Source organism: Opisthocomus hoazin, chromosome 10, assembly GCF_030867145.1.
Source record: "Opisthocomus hoazin isolate bOpiHoa1 chromosome 10, bOpiHoa1.hap1, whole genome shotgun sequence".
Taxonomy (NCBI): domain Eukaryota; kingdom Metazoa; phylum Chordata; class Aves; order Opisthocomiformes; family Opisthocomidae; genus Opisthocomus; species Opisthocomus hoazin.
Window position 1 is genome coordinate 31,036,447 of NC_134423.1, and position 15,286 is coordinate 31,051,732.

General features: G+C 43.5%; 2 protein-coding genes across 2 annotated transcripts in view; both read left to right on the forward strand.

Moving 5' to 3' along the window:
* IQCH (IQ motif containing H) overlaps nt 1-7,266 on the forward strand; it is a 68,953-nt gene extending 61,687 nt beyond the window's left edge. Inside the window, exons 18-21 of the mRNA XM_075431607.1 lie at nt 1,090-1,215; nt 2,645-2,706; nt 5,549-5,657; nt 7,027-7,266. Of these exons, the coding sequence (XP_075287722.1) occupies nt 1,090-1,215; nt 2,645-2,706; nt 5,549-5,657; nt 7,027-7,128 (399 nt within the window). The 3' untranslated portion in view covers nt 7,129-7,266. The remainder of the gene's footprint in view (nt 1-1,089; nt 1,216-2,644; nt 2,707-5,548; nt 5,658-7,026) is intronic.
* A 4,400-nt stretch (nt 7,267-11,666) lies between these two features.
* C10H15orf61 (chromosome 10 C15orf61 homolog) lies at nt 11,667-14,309 on the forward strand. Its single transcript, XM_075432163.1, has 2 exons — nt 11,667-12,040; nt 13,579-14,309. The coding sequence occupies exons 1-2, from the start codon at nt 11,701-11,703 to the stop codon at nt 13,704-13,706; spliced, it is 468 nt and encodes a 155-aa protein (XP_075288278.1). The 5' UTR covers nt 11,667-11,700; the 3' UTR covers nt 13,707-14,309.
* Nucleotides 14,310-15,286: the final 977 nt, after the last annotated feature.

A 15,286-nucleotide genomic window follows, 5' to 3' on the forward strand; every position in this document is an offset into this window, starting at 1 on the left:
GTATGCATGCTTTGTAGCTGAAATAAGCACCTCATCAACCTGATGCCAACCCTTAAACAATAGTTCTGTGTTATTGCAGCCACATTCAAGTTTACGCTTGTTAAACTGCTACTTGGATTATTTTATCAAGCATTCATTTATTTGTGGTCCCCCACTGCAGAGAACAGATTTTGGAAGCTCCTTTTTTAAGTTAATGACTTGAGCAATGGGTGTTATTAATTCTCAGAATATTATAAACATGATTAATTTTCAGGCAGAGATGTATTATATAAGGATTTCAACTATGTCAACTTAAATGAGTCAATGTCAAAACAACTATCATTTTGGAAAAAAATGCTGTAAATTACATGCTTCAACGTGCAGTATCCCCACTCTGAACGAACAGTCCAGTATTAAAAATAACATCACAGGAAAGCCTTGGTTTCGGAGAACATCTCTATTCTTTTGTACTGAGCACCGCTAAGAGTTTAAACTCGAATGCTGTGCTGATTTTTATCCGTAGTAGGAACGCCGCGGATATCAGCTGTAGAGGTACTTGGAGCCACTCGGCCTCGTCTCCTCAAAGACTTGCTGGAAAACTTCTGCATGCTAATGCAGTAGCAGAGTGCTCAGTCTTCGAGAAACCCACTTGAAATTTAGCTTTAGAAAATCTGTTTAAAACTTTTTGTTCTCTGGCGGAAACTACCGATAACCCGCTTTGGAATTGCTGCTATCAAGCAGAGCTGACTCTAGAACGTTTCCCCAGGGCCGGATGGACTCAGAGGATCCCGACCACAGCCGCTTCGAATGATTTCACAGGGCTCAGTTACCAATGGAGCTATGAAAATATCAAAATGCGGGTCAGAAAGGGTGATTCTGTAGACCTGATCTATAATATAAGATTTTATGTACAGCGTGAGGCGAGGATTTAATTTTGCTGCACAGAAATGTCTGTGTCCGATATACATTGTGATGAAGAGGAATTCCTCCAGAAGAAGCCTTACTCCACACTTAGATGAGTTTACTGAGAAAAAGCCATTCAACTCGTAAACTGTTGGTTTCTGATATAAACCGGTATGAAAATGAAGAATCCGATGTTGTTTTCTCTAGCTGTCTCCAACAAGCAACCGGTGTGCAGTAGCAAGCAGTCAGCTGAGGCACTCCAGCCTTGCAGCCATCTCCTATAACGTTCTCCTCCAGATGTGTAAAGCTCATGGTGTCGGATTTGACCTCCAGGTATGAACGGGAAAGATTAGAAAATGTGATATTCACTCTGCATAATTTTTGTATGTAAATTCTAATATGGTGAAACCAGTTAGCACAATGTAAAGTTTAAGTGTGGTATTTAGCACAATATAATGTTTAAGTGTTCTGTTAAAAACATAGCAAGGTGTTGCTCTACAGTTTCGTTGAAGAGGACTTGGTATAAATCAGAATTGGTTTATTTTAGATTGTTTTCATGATGCTAATTAATGAACTCTGAATTGCATAAAGGTCTGCAGCAGTTCCTATACAAACCAGTCTAACATTGTAACACTCACCTGCCAGCTTACTTTAGCTGGGGTGTAAGTCTTGAAGAACTGTGGCACTGGGACACCTATCCGCGATTTGGCTTCAGACTGGAAGCAGTGAAGGCTGAAGAGCATTATGAGGGATGTTTGTGTCACACAGCAGGGAGTGGGACAGCATCTCTCTTGGATCCTACGGAGAGAATGCTGTCCCAGCGGGTTTGTTTGTGGGCAAAAAGGATTACAGCTGCCAGCCAGGAGCAGGGCTTGGGTTTAGGACCGTGCTAGCACAGAGTTTTCATGGAGCACCTGGCCATCATCCGGCCCTTTCACACACCTCTGTACCCACGAGAGAAGATATTCCTTCAGAGGCCTGATGGAGAACAGAAAGGCGAATGAAGAAGTGAAAATGCAGTCTTTCCTAGGAAAGGAAGTGCTTGAGGCTTATGAACGAAACTGTAAAGGAAAGAAATGTCAGGAGAGTTCAGAAGGTGTTACACAAGACAGACCAGCAGATACAGACACAGGGCTTCACTGGGAAGGGCAGAGTTTGACGTGTTTTCTCAGTATAAACCCTTCCCGGGGATGGCACCTGCTCATGAGACCTCTCAGTGATGGGCGATAATTGTTGCTCAGCACACCTAAAAATCAAACCGTGAGTTTTGCTGCTGACCAAACTGTTGCCGGTATCAGGCCCGCGGTGAACCGGAGCAGAAGGTTAATGAAAGCTCAGGCCCCGTGTACATCTACGGTGAATCATAAATTTGAGGGACAGGAAAACCTAAGCATCTTTTCACTGTCTTTCAATTTAAGTGCGTGTAAGGCTTTTAGGGGTTAGCCTGTCCATTGATAAAAATAACTGTGTACGGAGATAATTTTTAAAATACTTATGACCATCTCTTCCTACTTGGGAACATAAATATTTGCTGTTGAATAGACTCTGCTGTATGTGTTCTATTTACATGGTTAATGTATTGTATTCTCTACAATAAGTTAGAGCAATAATCTGCTTACACTGAGCAATAATCCATTACACGCAATTAAAAACTAGCCTTTCTTAGATCAGGTTATGTACTTAGTCTCTGTATTTAATAAGTTTATTATAATTATCACTATTTTAGGAAACATTAAAACAACTTTGTCTTTTTATTCAACAGGAAAAACAGGGAACGGTTTTTTTACTGTATGAAGCCCCGAAGCGATGCAGACTGGGCATGATGTAAGTACTGGTGTCAGTGCCGCAGCCGGCCGACAGCCGGGAACGCGCGTGATCCGAAGAGCCGACACCACAGCGTGTGCTGGCTTGGACGCTGCCACAGGCCACGAAGGGAACGAGCAACCCGACCACCCCGCGCTCAGGGCCGCTCTGCTGTTCAAAGAAGTGAGACCGGCCTTTTGAAAAGTTCTAGGGAGGCTTTGGGTATTAAAAGCATTTGGTAATAAAAAAAGAAAAGCACGGGAATCTGCTTAGATCGAAGCCTGACTGCATTGCAGACTGGAGAGCTACTGCGATGAGCTTTACGAGAGCTGGATTCACCGCCAATAGCAATCCAGCTGCGAGAGCACGCGGATTAGCACAGGCTTACTTTTACAGGCAACATTATTAAAAACCTAACTACACGTGATGCAAAGAAGGTTGAAGTTTAATGCCTTTTTATATTGTTCGTTGCAAAGCGATCAACGGCAGTCAGGCAACAGCGGATCTGATCGTTCAGTAATTCTTTAGACATATGAACCTCTCCTAAGGAGTCTAAGAAAGCATAATCTGCACAAATCTACTATACACTGATTGAAAACCTCTCCTCGGAGAGAATTTATGTAAAGCTTCCTGCCAAAATAGGACGTAATGAGTGAGGGGCTGAAACGGTCTGTTCTCAGTCTGTTCTGTATTCTTTTGGTGCTGGAGCTGTTTTGTTAATGACCTGGATAAGAAAACAGCTTCCTCGAGTGCTGGATGTGGCTGCAAGGGTTTGGAGGGCAGGAATAGAATTCAAAATGATTTCCACAAATTGAAGAAACAATATGAAAAACAGAATTACATTCACTGGGAACCAGGTGCAAGAAATTACACTTAGGTAGCAGTAATGAACATGAGGAACAGCCAGCTTTTCAGAAAAGGATCTGTGTGGAACAGGGGCTTGCAATCTGCCGGCAAGTCATGATGTCATGATCTTGTGGAAGAAGGTAAACAATATAACCTGGGAGACACTGGAAGTAATCCTTCCTTTCTGCTCTGAGGGAGGCAATGAAAATGTTTAGAGTTCTAGGAAGCATGACTTACAAGGCAAGACTAAAGAGGGCGAGGGGAGGAGGCAGCAGTGAGAGCTGCTAACAGTCTTCAAGCACATAAAAAGCCTCTGCGGTAGAAGGTTCCACGTCTGTGGTAGGAGGACAAGAAGAAATGAACTTAACTTGCAGCAAGAAAGATTCCTGTTTAGCAGAAGAAAAAATTCTGATAGCAAGGGAAAGAACTAATTAGATTGTTTGGTGCTGTGTTGTCATTGACAGTGCTTAGTAACAGATCAGACAACCCTGTCGGGATGATGTAAGTGGCATTGATCCTGCCCTAGCACAGGGAATGGACTGAACGAATGCTGAAGATTGCTTCTAGGGCTCTGATTCTTCAGCCTGTACCGAGCTCCCTGTGGATGAGGCTACTGGTAGTATCTAAGCGAGTCTGATTTGCTTAAAGCTTAGATATTCCTCTACCATACCGCGCTCACCTGCAGTCACAACGTAGGCAGCTTACATGACTGAGCTGTAAGATAAATTTGAAAGAAAATCACTAAACAAGAACACGGAAAATATCTACAGGAGCCATTTAAAAAGTGATTTAGGCACCTGAAAGTGTTCCATAAGCCACTAAACTCCCCTGACAGCCCAGGGATGCTACAGGGTGAGCTCTTCCCTTCCCTGGCCCCAGCCATGGAGTCCCCCCTCCCTCCTGACCCCCCTTTTGCATTGTCTCTGGTACTTTCACACCTGTCCAGGAGCTGATTCAACTCAGTAACTCAGCAGAAAGCTTTCTTTTATTGGATTGGTTTTCTGTGAGGCTAGGATAGGATCAGTCCATAGAGGGGTATACAGGGAGCATGGGAGCTGTGCGGCAGGCAGGCACTGAAGAAGGAAGGAGCTGCCCCTTTCAGAGTTGGGGAACGGTTGGATTGGCCTCTTCCCGTTTGTGCGATTCCACTTTGTTAGCCCCGTACCTTGGAAAACGGAGCTGTTATGTCAGAGATACTACATCCTACCTACATCCTTGCTGTCTCCTTTGGAACAACACATCAGCAGTTGCTTCCCTGGTAAGAAAGATCACACCACATCTTGGATCATCAGCTTCAACTGGCAGTTACTCATCTATTACCAGAATATGCTCAGATATATTTGCCATACATTCGGATCCCAGATTTGTCTTCCATCAGATTTTCAATGCAATTTCATTATCTTAATTTGGAAATATTTTGAAGAATATAAGAGTTTGAGCTGATGAAATACCTGAAACATCTGTGTGAATTATCACCCGTTTTACCACGCTGGAGATCTGTTGTCAGTTCCAGTCAGTAACTGAGGTACGCTCTTCCTCAGCAGACTATCCTGTTCCGTCAGATCGTATCTATTCAGAGTCTGTATGTACCACTGAGAAACCAAAGCCTCAAAAAGCTACAACAATCCAAGAAACGCCGATACTGCTGAAATTTCTCTTTCGAATGCCTTTCACAAATTGTAAGCAGAAGCAACAGCTCCTCTGAATGATTCTAGGTGTTTAAAGTGCTCCACTGTCTCAGCCCTAACTTGATGGTAGCCTTTTACTTGGAGTAGCTGAAACCTTACTGTTTACTTCTGCTAACTTGATTAATAAAAATTATTTATTGCACAAATCCTCTCTGTTGACAAGTTAAAATGGAACTTCATCTTTCATATCTCCCTGAAGATTGCCACCTTGTGAGATTGAAAATACTCATTAAATTCCATCACCAGACAGGCACAAATGAGAGGGCGATTGTTTTTAAGCATGTGAAAGGAATCATTGGTAAACTCATTTGTTTGGATATCATTAACAGAACAATCGGAGAGGATCTCCAGGGGGTCCTCATGACCTTTGCTCGCAATCTCTTCATCATCCATCAAGAAATATCAGCACCTAATATGCAAGGCGAGACCAATTTTAAGGTGAGGTGTTAATTAACTAACGATCCTGGTTAATTTCTGTACAAGGGCTGAAAATACCTCATGCTGTATCATAAACAAGTGCTAAACCATTCCTTTTTTATTGTTAGCGGTATGTATTTTACAGTGTCTAGGTCAACATAGTAAGTCTCCCAATGAACCTGTTAGTTAAATTTAAGTTTGAAACTTTTTCTTTGAATCAGAGACATACTTTAGCGTGAAATTATTTGTAATGTAATGCTCCTGACTGTCCTTTGGAAGAGCAAAGGAGCTATTGGCACTGCCTCAGACAGTGCTGTCACAATCGTCTGTTTTATTTTAAAGAGACACCATCAAGGTAGGAATCTTAAATTAGAAACATCTCAGTTTATAATAGCTCCTTAGATTATTAACACTGGTTTCTTTCAAGCAGGCAGCCACTGAGTACTTACTCTGTTAGTTCACATCTTTCACCCTGCCATCCACTTCACAAGCCAATTTTGTTCCCAGTTTTCTCTGCTCTTTGAATCTGCCGGCAGTGCCTGTCCCTGCGAGGCAGCAGATGCTCTGGGGTGGTGCGAGGGGAGGCTGGACAAAACGCGGGGGCTCGTCACGCTGGGAACGTCCCCCCAGGAGAGCCCACCTTTACTCGGAAGCTCCTTTGCGCCGACCTTGCTGGCAGAAGGAGACAGTAAAGCAATAATGAATCCAACCCCGTGCCCTGCAACGCGCACTCATTACAAGGCTGCTTTTTGATTGTAGAGAATAGCTAAGCTTTCCGGAGGGAGTTCTTCTGCTAAACTGTATCACCTTTAACTTCATAAAAAGTTTCTCAGATCCTGCCTGTAAGCGCTCTGTAGAAAGGTGAAGGGGAGCACTGCGTTACAGATTTGTATTTTATATCACGTAACATAATTCATACCAGAGTCTTTCCAGCGTTAACTCTGACTGTATTTTCCTCTGACCAGCAGAGTGTGAAATGACAGTTTTAGGGAAGATATAATTAAATTTCATTGTTACAGAATAAACAAACAAACAAACAACCTGCTCTCTCAACATGAGGGAGTGAAAAGCAGCCATTGAAGGAAAATATAAAAGGGAGCTCTTCTTCATAGTGAGTTAACAGTGATTTACATATGTGAAATAGAACACCTGTTTGTTAATTAGAAGTATAAATTGCAATGAATTGTATTTTTTATTTACCTGAGATTTGTACATATTTACTAATAATTCCCCCAACTGTCCCCAAAGTAATAGTAAATTTAATTGGTGCATCATGTCCCATGTAACACTGGTTACCTTTTCAAGGCAAGTACTACCAGCTGTGCATTTTGGCTGCTAGATTTCATTATAATGCCCATTAAATAACTTGTATTCCTTGAATCTGTTACAGATGGCAATTCAAGATATTGAAGCAATTCTAGGAATTACAGCAGAAAACAAACTGAAATTGGAAAAAGAGCAACCTTCGAAAGCAGATGCTGTGAAAGAATAGTTAACAGAAAATGTCTAAGTGCCTTATTCTTTATGCTTCTGGAAACGCTTTCTCATCGGTAAGAACAGGTTTGGTTTTCCTTCTGCATCGGCATGTAAAGTAATATTCACTGAGACAGTACATTTCCATGGTTTCTGAGCGCGGTGGTTAGAATATCCCTTCTTTCACAAAAATAAACTGTGGAAAAGCAGAGAATTGTAATGTATGCCCCTTCTGTTCATACCGTCGTTCCTGAAGTATGGCATCTGTTTTTAAAATCTTATTAATAGGGGTCACGCTGTCTTTGTCACTGAATCAGACTAGATTCTTCTTCTGTTGGAGACCTGTGACCCTAAATTCCCTTTCAAACCTACTGTCTTCCAAAATACAGGCTTCCAACACGAAAGCAGGTCCAGCCTTCTGCCTACAAGAAAATACACTTAAATGCCACCTTACCAGCAAGGGCAGCAGCCCAAACCCCTCTCTTCAGAACTGACCGTACTGTTATCATTCCGCTATCTAGATTTTTGCAGCAGTTGTTTTACGTTCACTTTCAAATTATCAGCAATAATAGTAATGGCACTGGTGCAACAATAGATTCTGAGAGGACCGTTAGAATCGTACTTTACCATAATTCCCAGGATACCATGGCTTTTGCAGGTCTATCTGTCCACCAGATAGATTCTGATTTTCGGATACTGCTGACTTTTTTTGTGAGAACTGCTGTGCGCTGTTGTATTGAAGGACAACAGTTACATTTGTGCAATCATCTTTGGCCTTCAAATCTCTAATCTCATCCCAACAGACAACACACTCGAAATTTTACCAAAGAGGGCATCTTCTCCACTGGATGGACACTATTGTCCCAAGCATGGCAAGTACCTTTCAGATTACTCCCAAAAAAGCTCAGGCAAAACCACTTTTGAAGACAAATAATGAATGGGACCAAGCAGTTGCAGCAGATCAGCACCCAGTTCTTCCAGTGCCCCAGTCTTTGATCCGTTACCTTCACACATTATCTTTGGTGTTAGCCTTTTTCTCTTCCACTTTGGCCACAGAGTAGTTCATTGCAGATGAGAAGATTTGCGTAAATGCCTATTCCTGTTTCAAGTAAAAATCTGAAAGAATATTTTTCTTTAATTCTTGTTTGGTTTTGTTCCTTCCTTACATGTAATCTCAGTATGCTCTTGTTTTTGGATACACCAGAGACCACACAGATTTTTCTAACGTGAAATTTAGCCAATGAATGGACTTCCTGGAAGTCTTTATGCTGAGAAATGAAAGTTACAGAGGTATTTTTGGCTGTGGTAGGTACAATGATCTCTCGCTTGCCAAGAAACAATATGCCAAAAAGCATAGTGTAATTGTTTATTAGTTCTTCCACCAAGATGAGATGTATTTGTTCTCTGTTCTACTTTGAGGGGCTGCAGGAGAGTAGGTTGCTCTGAATCACCGCATTTACAATATGTTCCCTCCTGCTTTACTGCTGATGAAGCCCTTTGTATATTTCCCACTGAAGCTTCACCTCCAAGCTCTACCATGTCCCAGTTTGGTCAGCAGAAGCAATATCCTGGAGGAGAAGGAAGCACGGGAGAGCACAGCAGCATCAGCCCAGGAGTCAGCTAGTTTCTTAGGGGTTAAGGAAAATGCAGCCTTGATCCAAGCCAGAACAACATAAGGTCTGAGAGGCTCATTAGTTCACTGGCACTTAATAGACTTCAGCGTCCTAGGAGTAAATGAAACCTGCACTTCCTGATGTCTTTGTTCTATTCTGACAAAAGAAAACTGTACCTGTTTTTGCAGGGAACAAGTGATCTGAAAGTTCCCATGGTGAGAGAGATTTCTCAGTGTGTGCAAAGTGTGAAATGTATTTCGAGGGGAAAAAAAAGTTTTTAATTACTATTAACACTTCTGAGCGCCGAGCTGATGGAAAGATTGAAACTGCTTTACAGTCTCTCACATTCAACGCCCATGCTGCTGGTGCCAAAAATGTATTTTTTTAGCAATACAGCAGAAATAAAATTATAATTTTTTTTTTTTTTAAAAAAAAGGTCAGAAATGTAGTCATGATTCTCCTGTTCACACTAATGGATTATTATTCCCACTCACTGAAGGACTAATAGAGTTCTTGAACTGTAGCTTGAATTTCTGAACATGATCTAGACTGGGAAGGAAACAAGAGCAAGTGGTAAGTGAAGGACAAAAGGTGGCCCAGAAGTTGCCAGAGGACTCTGCAGCTAAGGACAGCAAAAGCCCGAGCTGGTTCCCCAGCTGCAAGGTGTGGTGGGATGCCTGGGGAAGGACACAAGGGGCAGTGAGGTTCGGCATCAACTGCCAGAAGATGCAGACAATGAAAATAAAGCTTTCCTGCTCCTCATGGGCCAGAGCTCCAAATGAAGATGTGCATTCAGCCGATAGCACTTCATGGACCCTGTGTGTGCAGGAATTGGCACACTCTCTGTAGCACATGTGCTACCCATTTCAGGTCATTCTCCTGAGAGAACATTACCTGGAGCTGACACTGGAAACTGGGTCTCCCTTTTTAGATATTTGGATTTAAAGCACTGCAAAGAAAAAAAAAAAAAAAGGAGGGGGGGCATTCAGCCCAAGTTTCCACATTCAGAGTGACACTTCTGAGCACAGAGCAACAAAGCAGTTCATCAGCACAACCGCTTCCAGACGTCTTCTGAAATAATGTATTTGCCCTGCCCATTTCCTGCAAGATCTCCAATACCTCATTCCAACGGGTAGCTCAGGAGAATTTACCACCTTCAGTCTAGGTTAAGGTGACAAATCCTGGGAGTTTGTCAGAGTTAAGACTAACTAAAGACTAACCTGGTCCTCAACATTTCACAGTGGTTACCTAACATAACTTCCCAGTTAACAAATCCTCTGTCATAGGTATGAGGTACTCCCTCTTATGGTATTGGGATCCTCTGTATTTCATTTTAGACTACAGATTTTGCTATGTGAATGAGACACTACAGATGAGGTACTACCATCTTCGACAACTTTCGTGAATGCAATTTAACAGACCATCTTGACTGAAGAATGGTTAGACTGGGTTTTGGCTTCATCAAAAAGACGTGTATTTCAGGAGACTGTTTTGATGTAAAAATTATGACTACACCAGAATCCAGTGAATGCTGAACTGCGCAACCAAACGTTATTAGCCAAAGACATTTGGAAGAATGCTTCGTAATACTTCCAGCCTCATCTTCAGGATGTTTCTTTAGGATGCAAGATTCTTGCATTCTTTGAAGTATGCAGTGTTTTGCTGTGCATTTGTAAATGCAGATGCTACTTCGCTCCATTTGTAGTAGGTGTTGTGGAAGTAGAGGTGCGTCTACGTCCTCTTACCCAGGGCGAGGTTATGCTGCCCGAGGCTGAAGGATTTTTCCCTTCTTCTCGCACATTGAGCAATAAGACCAATGCAAAGTTAACACACCCCCCCCCAGAAATAAATACTTTCAAAAATCAAAGTAACTGTCATATACCCACTTTCTAGGAGGTAATTTTGACCATGCAACGTAAGAGCAGAATATCACTTTTAAAGTGTAATCCATTAGTTCAGCCCTTCGCTATAGTGAGCTACAGTCTCAGATTCCAACTTCTTTTCTACTCTCAGTCATTGTTGCTGTTAATAAAGAAAGATATTAAAGCTAACTATATGCTCTATTAATTATAGGAAGGTGAACTTGAGTCAAATTTGTTACTGACAATGATTAATAATTACTGATTCTACGGACATGTAGTACATTACAGTAAATAAACAGGGTACATTGTTGGGTAGTAATTGATTAATTAGCACATTCATACTACACAGCTCAGTGGTTTAAGATTGCTGAGTTTGAGATATTGCTTGCAATTACTGAAAGGAAAAATCTGCTCCCATTTCTCAGTTTACTCCTCTGTACGGTCTTTTTTTCTCAAATACAGTGTTCAACGGTTCAAAACCTTAGCTTTTATTTAGAAAAGTCGTATCGTTGAATACTCGTTGTGATTGTAAAGCATTTCTCCTCAAAGCGGTTTAACACCTTCAAAGAACTATTTTTAACCTGACATCGCTGTCAGATTTCACCCATTTAACGCAGTTTTTCCCGAGCGCGCGTTAACCTGGCTGATGCTGCAGCCCTGAGCTCTCCCAGCAAGACGCGGGCTCCGAAGAAAACCCCTTCTGAACGCGTCCTTGCCCGATTCTGCGCGGTATTTCCACTCGCGGGAACACTCCGCGCCGGGCTGGACGCGTTCACCGCCTCGGGCCGCCTCAGCCCGCTCCCCCTCAGCCCGGCGCCCGCCTCCCCTCAGCCCGCTCCCCCTCAGCCCGGCGCCCGCTTCGCCTCAGCGCGCAGGGCCCCGGCGCGGTCTGCCCCGCGTCTTCTCCCGCCCGCACCACAGACCTTCCCCGCCCTCCCTGCCACCCGCAGACGGTGCCCGGTCCCGCTCCCGCCGCCGCCGGGGTCACCCCGCCGCCGCCCCTTCCCGCCCTCGGCGGGCCGCTGCGTGCGGCGAGCGCAGGCGCGGAGGTGGCGCAGGCGCGGCGGCCGGAGCCGGGGGTGCGGGAAGCGGGGTGGGGGGGGGAAGCCCCGCGGGATGCGGGCGCTGAGGCGGCTGCACGAGGCGGCGGTGGGGCTGCTGCTGTGGCGGGGCCCGGCGGGCTCGGCTGCGTCCCGTCCAGCCGCCTCGGAGGTGCTGAGCCAGCACCTGCGGCAGCGCGGCCTGCCCCACTGGACCTCCTACTGCGTCAAGTACAGCGCCGTGCGCAACGACCAGTTCGGCCTCTCCCACTTCAACTGGCGGGTGGACGGCGCCAACTACCACGTCCTGCGCACCGGCTGCTTCCCCTTCGTCAAGTACCACTGCTCCCGCGCCGCCCCGCGGGACCTGGCGCTGCAGAACGCCGCCTTCACCGCCCTCAAGGTCCTCAACGCCGGTGAGTCGCGTCCCGGGCCGGCTCCCCTCGGCTCACCTGGGGAGGGTCCTGCGGCGGGCGGGATGGCGGCGGGAGCTCGGCGCGGGCTCCCCCTGAGGCGAGCGGGTGGCTCGAGGCGCCTCGTCCCCCCCCCATCCCGCGGGCGGCGTGAGGAGAGGCGAAGGGCGAGACGCTGGAGCGCTCCTCAGCTCCGCGGGGTTTTACCGAGCTCCCCTGTCTCTGCCTCTCTCTGCGAGAGAGAAAAATCAAACCGCGGTTGTCACTTCAGTGGCTGACGTGGGTCGGTGCGGATCATTTCCATGCGGTGTTGCCGCGGGTGAGGGGCTGTCCTGGGAGCCGGCGGTGCGAGGGCCGGGGCGCGGGCAGCGGCGGGGGGGAGGGCTCCGAGGGGCCGCCGCGGTGGAAACGCGCGTAAACATCGACACTTTGCCATTCCTGTAAAAAACAGCTATAGTAAGTTTTGAAATACATTATAATTCAGAACTTCGGCCGCAGATACAATGCTTATTTAATGCCGGCAGTGACAGTGGCATAACTAATCTCTCAAGTTTATTGTTTTCATATTTCATTAAAAAAAAAAAATCTCACTTTCAAGCCTTTAGTGACTTTTTTTTGAAACATATCTGCTAGTCTGAATTTTCTGGTTTTTCCAGACTGAGATAGTGATCAAATATAATCACAGAGGTTGATTTCTTAAGAATAAATTTAATTCCGATCTTATTTTTCCCTCCACGCCGCCAGACCTTTTCTCTGCCCCTTTTTTCTTGCAGCTGCTCTGCATGTTTCGTATTTAAATGGTTGGCAAGCATGGTTAAAAAGTCAGCTTCTCTCCCTCTTCTGAGAATCTAGCTTAAGCTCTTGGGTAACTTTAAGCACGTTAAATGCGGTGTTTCTGTACCTTACTGAATTCAGAGCCTAAATCCATCTCCGTTTTTTCCCTTATATTGAATAAAATATTGTTGTCTGTAATAGATGGGTAACTCGGCACTTTTATGTACACACCTTGCTACTTGTTCCAGTTGTGTTGGAGTCGGTAGCCTTGACTACTGATCGGGTTTTCCCAAGAGCAGCTTCATGGTGATCTGTGGAGTCGCTGCTTATTTTCCTTCCTATCTCAGCTCTGACACATGGACAAACTCTGAACTGGCAACTAAGTGGATGTCCAAGGAGTTTGTGTTTTAGTGTTATTATGTGTGTATATATATACACGCACACATTTTTTTTAATCAGTAGAAATCAGGCTCTATACACAACCATGTTTCACTTTGTTCATACTGCTATGCTCTCATTTTCTATCAGTTCCTGCATATTGCTGCTTTTCTTACACTGCTTTCTGATTCTGGTGTGCTTGATACACCAGAAGGGTATTACCTACTGGTAGCTGCTTTTCAGCCTTTTAGTAAAGGCAAAACGTTAAGGCAGCTTTTACAGGAATGCTTTTCCTCTAATTTCATTTTGGAGTCGTTATTCTTTAATAGGTGGTTTTAATTTTCCTGGCTTGCTCTCTTTGTATGTAACATGTTTTTGTCTTTTCTTAGGCATCCCAACTTTACTGTATGGAATTGGCTCCTGGTTCTTTGTCAGTGTCACAGAGACTGTTCATACGAGTCATGGCCCGGTTACTATTTATTTTCTAAATAAAGAAGATGAAGGCGCAATGTACTGAAATCATGCCCTCAAGTACCTGGTATTTGGTGGGTTGCTGTGTTACAGCTGCTACAAATATCTACTCCTTTTGGCTAAAAAGAAGTGAAGGCAACTGGTTTCTGGTTGTTTGGGTTTTTTTTTACAGTGCGTTCTTTTACTTACGCTGTCTTCAGGAAGCCTGATGGACTTTTTGGTCATAAAAGATTTATTTTTGCAGAGGCCAGTAAAGTTGAAAAAGTAGAAGCCTTAGGAGTAGAATTAATATTTCTAAGGGTATTAGAATTTACGAAAGTGACTAGTGCTGCTGAACAGACTTGTGATAATTCAAAGAGAGATATCTACCGTCTTAGAGAACGGAATTGTAGCATGCGGGCAAGGAAACTGTGAATATGCTGGATGTTTTCAGAATGCCTCTGAAAAGATTAAGCTGCTTGGTTTTAGACTCTTGACTAGTTATTTCATAATGCATTAATTTTCATAGCTGCGAGAATGTTTGAATGAATCCATGGCACTGACTGTTCACAATTGCCTGGAGGAGTCTTTGGAAAAACACCACCCCAAGAAGTTAAAAATGGCTGTATCACATTTCTTCAAATTATATTTAAATAAAATATCTAAAATACGTTTTGTGCTTGTATTTTTTTCAATTTTTGAACTCCAGATATCTGCATTTTTTTTCTTTTGGTTGCTTTACAGGTAAATAACAAACTCTAAGTAATCTAGAATATTTAGACCCCTGCACTAATTTACAAATTGCTAATATTTTAAATTCATACAGGATAATGAGAAGAATGCTACCCTGATTTTTTTTGGATGCAAAATAACTGATTTCTCCAGCTGTAACTGAGCACAGCTGTAGCAGGCACACATAACCTGGGCAAAGAAAAAGCTTTTAGGGAATTATTTGGAGATTGGAAATATGGAATTATGGATAGTAAGTTCAAACAACAGAAACACCTGTACAGGGTATGTTGCTGGTGCTTAGTTTTAGTGCCAGCAAATAATGCTGTCTATTCCAAATCCCACGTCTGGTGATGTAAATGGATTATTCTGAGATTCATAAGTAGGAAGATAAATGTAAAATGGGTAGGTGCTGTTTTTGGAGAGTAATCACTGTTCCTAAATAAATGATGATGCAGCTCTGACTGCAGTATAATTTCATTTAAATACTTTTTTACTTAATTCCAGATAATGGAACTATTTCCCACTTAATGAAGCAATACATGTGGTTTTTCTAAAAGCAACACTAAATAACACTTTAATCGGAGAAGCGCTTGCACTGTTCTGTTTAATTTTGGAGAATGTTCTTGACACAAGTTAAATGGGTCTCAAAGATGAAGAGGCGGTACTACAGGAAGCCTCGTTAATAATAAAGATGACTGTTAGCATGTTTCTAGGACTGATTTTCTCTGTATTGGTTAAAGTTAAATAACTGCAGCTCGTAAGTTTGAAGTCAAATACTGCTCATTCATTGCCATGGATCTTGTCAATATCTTGCTGTAAAGGTTTAGTCCCAACACAAGGTTGATAAAATGGTTTTTAATTACCAGACTATAAATACAGCTCTTCATTGGAGTTGCACCTCCACTCCCTGCAGCT